General features: G+C 39.1%; 1 protein-coding gene across 1 annotated transcript; it reads right to left on the bottom strand.

Annotated features, from left to right (window-relative positions):
• Window positions 1–1051: 1051 nt before the first annotated feature.
• Window positions 1052–2395, bottom strand: LOC149534817 (uncharacterized). Its single transcript, XM_089804047.1, has one exon. The coding sequence runs from the start codon at window positions 1962–1964 to the stop codon at window positions 1233–1235; it is 732 nt and encodes a 243-aa protein (XP_089660173.1). The 5' UTR covers window positions 1965–2395; the 3' UTR covers window positions 1052–1232.
• Between the last annotated feature and the right edge of the window lie 530 nt (window positions 2396–2925).

The following is a 2925-nucleotide window of genomic DNA, read 5'->3' as shown; positions in this document are numbered from 1 at the left end:
TCAACAGCAGATCATAAACATACTGGCAGAATACCATCAACTCATAAAAATGTAACATTTTTCATAAAACATAACATTCGCCCATTTCTCTGCACTGGAATTGAAGTTGAAACATAAACACATTAGCAGATTATCATCAACTCATAGAGTTGGAACAGTTTACATAAAACATAACATTTGCCCATGTCTCTACACTGGGATTGAAGCTGAAGCATACCGCAGATTTCATACAACTAATACATAGTCTGCCAAGATACTGTAAGCTACATTGAGATTGTACTGCAAACATATTGCAGATTTCATACAACTAATACACAGTATATACTGTAGGTTATATAACGATTAGGGAAACATCAACGCCCAAAGCAAATTAATGGTAACCATGAAGAGTAGAGGAAATAAATAACAGATAAACAATATTGGCAGAATATCAACAACTGGAAATGTCGAACAGATTTCATAGTACATAAAGATTCACCCGTGTCTTTGCATTGGAATTGAAGTCGAAACATAAACAACAGACGAACAATACTGGTAGAATACCATCAACTCACAAAGTTGAACTATTTATGCTCTACATTGGAATTGATGTTTGAACATAAACAACAATAAACAATCTGACAGAATATCATCAACCCATAAAATTGTAACCTTTTTCATAAAACACAATATTTCCTATCTCTACATTGAAATTGAAGTTGAAATAATATTGACAGAATATCACCAACTCATAAAATTGGAACAGTTTTCACAAAACATAATATTTCACCGTGTCTCTACATTGAAATTGAATTTGAAATATAAGCAAGATATAAACAATATTCGCATTACCCCATGTCTCTGCATTGGAATTGAAGTTGAAACATAAGCAACACATAAACAATTTTGAGAAAGTTTTCATAAAACATAACATTCGCCCATGTCCCTACCCTACCTTGGAATTGAAGTTAAGCAATTGACATAATATCATCCACTCATCAACTTGGAACAGCTTTCACAAAACATAACATTCGCCTAGAATTGAAGTTGAAACATAAACAATATTAGCCGATTATGACAAACTCATAAAGTTGGAACAGTTTTCATAAAACATAACATTCGCCCATGCCTCTACATTGGGGATTGAAGCTGAAACATATTGCAGATTTCATAGCCTGCTAAGATAACTATAAGCTACATAACGACTAGAAAGTATGAAAACCCAAAACACCAAGAAGAGTAGAGGACATAGATCATGGGCGTGCAAGAGCCACTACAATGGTGCAAATGAAGATCACAGGCACTGAAATGTATGCTCTGGGTGTGGCACCATTGGAAGAGGGTGCAGGGGCAGCAGCAGGGGCAGGGGCAGGGGAAAGGGCAGGGGCAGGGGCAAGAGGAGGAGGAGGAGGTGGAGAAAGAGGGGTGTAGGGCACTGGGGATGGAGATGGAGAAGAATGGGGAGGGGGAGGAGGAGGAGGAGGAGATGATGGGGTGGTGTTTGGGACCAAAACATCACTGATACCATGACATGCAATGGAAGAAGAGGATATGCAGACATTGGGGGCAACAATGCGGACATTGTTGAGGGTGAAATTGCGTCTGCCATGGTTGGAGACAGAGAAGGTGTAGTTGGGGAGAGAGGAAGGGATGATGGAGCCAGTGGGGATGTGTTGGAGATTGTTGAACATGAGGAGGGGAGTGAGGGTGTGGCGGAGGAGAAAGTCAGGGATATCATCGATGGCAATGGATGTGTGGTCAGCAAGGTGGCTGTCATTGGGCATCAGAAAGGTCACATCCGTTGTGGGTATTGCTTTGCCCGATTCCAACAGCATTTGCAGGAGCATCACGAATCCGTAGTATGATCCAGCCTTCATCTCTGCCAGTGCCACATTCAGGCCCGAGACATTGCTGACATGTTGTGCTTTTCCTGCACCCAACAGAGATAATAGAACCAAAGTGGTAATGAAATGCATTGACCCCATTTCCAAGATTGTCAGAAGGAATTTCACTGCTTTGGGATTGCTATTAATGGAAACTCTCGGCAATTGGGTATAGTATCTAAGAAGAACAATCAGTTCTCCTTAAATGGAAATTCTTGGCAATTGGGTATGGTGGCTATAGAGGAATATAATGCATCGTTCTCTTTGAATGGAAATTATTGGCAGCTGGTTATGGTAGCTATAGAGGAAAATGCATTGCCTTTGAATGATGAAAAATGGGTTCATGCTCTTTGAATGAGGAGCTTTTCTCTGCCCCGCTGTTGAAAATATCACCGGCTTTTGTTGGTTGGGGGGAGCGGGAGTGGCACGCAGAGGGCATGGGCGATGGCAATGATGAAAATTAGTTCGAAACCAGGAATCCATCTCCCATTATTACGGAGATTATGGAGAATGTGTGACTCCCAAGTTTATAGGCAGCCCAGATGATCTCCGGGTGATTCGGTTTTATAATAGAGCTGATTTATCGCAGGAGTGTTCCACACCAGGAGCGTGAAAGCCAAACTAATTATGTCTCATACAAATTTTACTCCACAGACTTTGGACCTACCACCACACTGAAAACTATGTGATATGCCCCTTGTCTTCTATATTATTTGCATTAACATGTTTCATAACTCCTCGCTCAATTCCTTAGTCAAATTAGCTCTCTGCAACATTTATGTGTAGTAAGATATAATTGGGCATAATTGTACTTTATCATATAGTATGACTGGATTTATATGGTTTTCATCAATAAGAATGAATCGTGGAAATGTAATTTGTTTTATTACCTTTTTCTTTTTTATTTGAGATCTTAAGCTAGTTTGTCTTTGTATTCTAGAATTAGAATGTTCATATAAGAACATTTTTAAATTATGTAATGATTATAAATCTGAAATAATATAGACTGATAAACACATAAACAAGAACTTCTATAGTTTTATTTTTATTTCTAGCATGTGGT

Source organism: Cupressus sempervirens, chromosome 10 (genome assembly GCF_028749045.1).
Source record: "Cupressus sempervirens isolate cs-2001-9-10 chromosome 10, ASM2874904v1, whole genome shotgun sequence".
Lineage (NCBI taxonomy): Eukaryota > Viridiplantae > Streptophyta > Pinopsida > Cupressales > Cupressaceae > Cupressus > Cupressus sempervirens.
The sequence above is the reverse complement of the archived record's forward strand: the minus strand, read 5'-3'. Positions and strand labels throughout refer to the sequence as shown.

What these genes read in the sequence shown, in the direction of transcription:
- LOC149534817 (XM_089804047.1), bottom strand. Translation starts at nt 1,964, where the DNA reads ATGGGGTCAATGCATTTCATTACCACTTTGGTTCTATTATCTCTGTTG.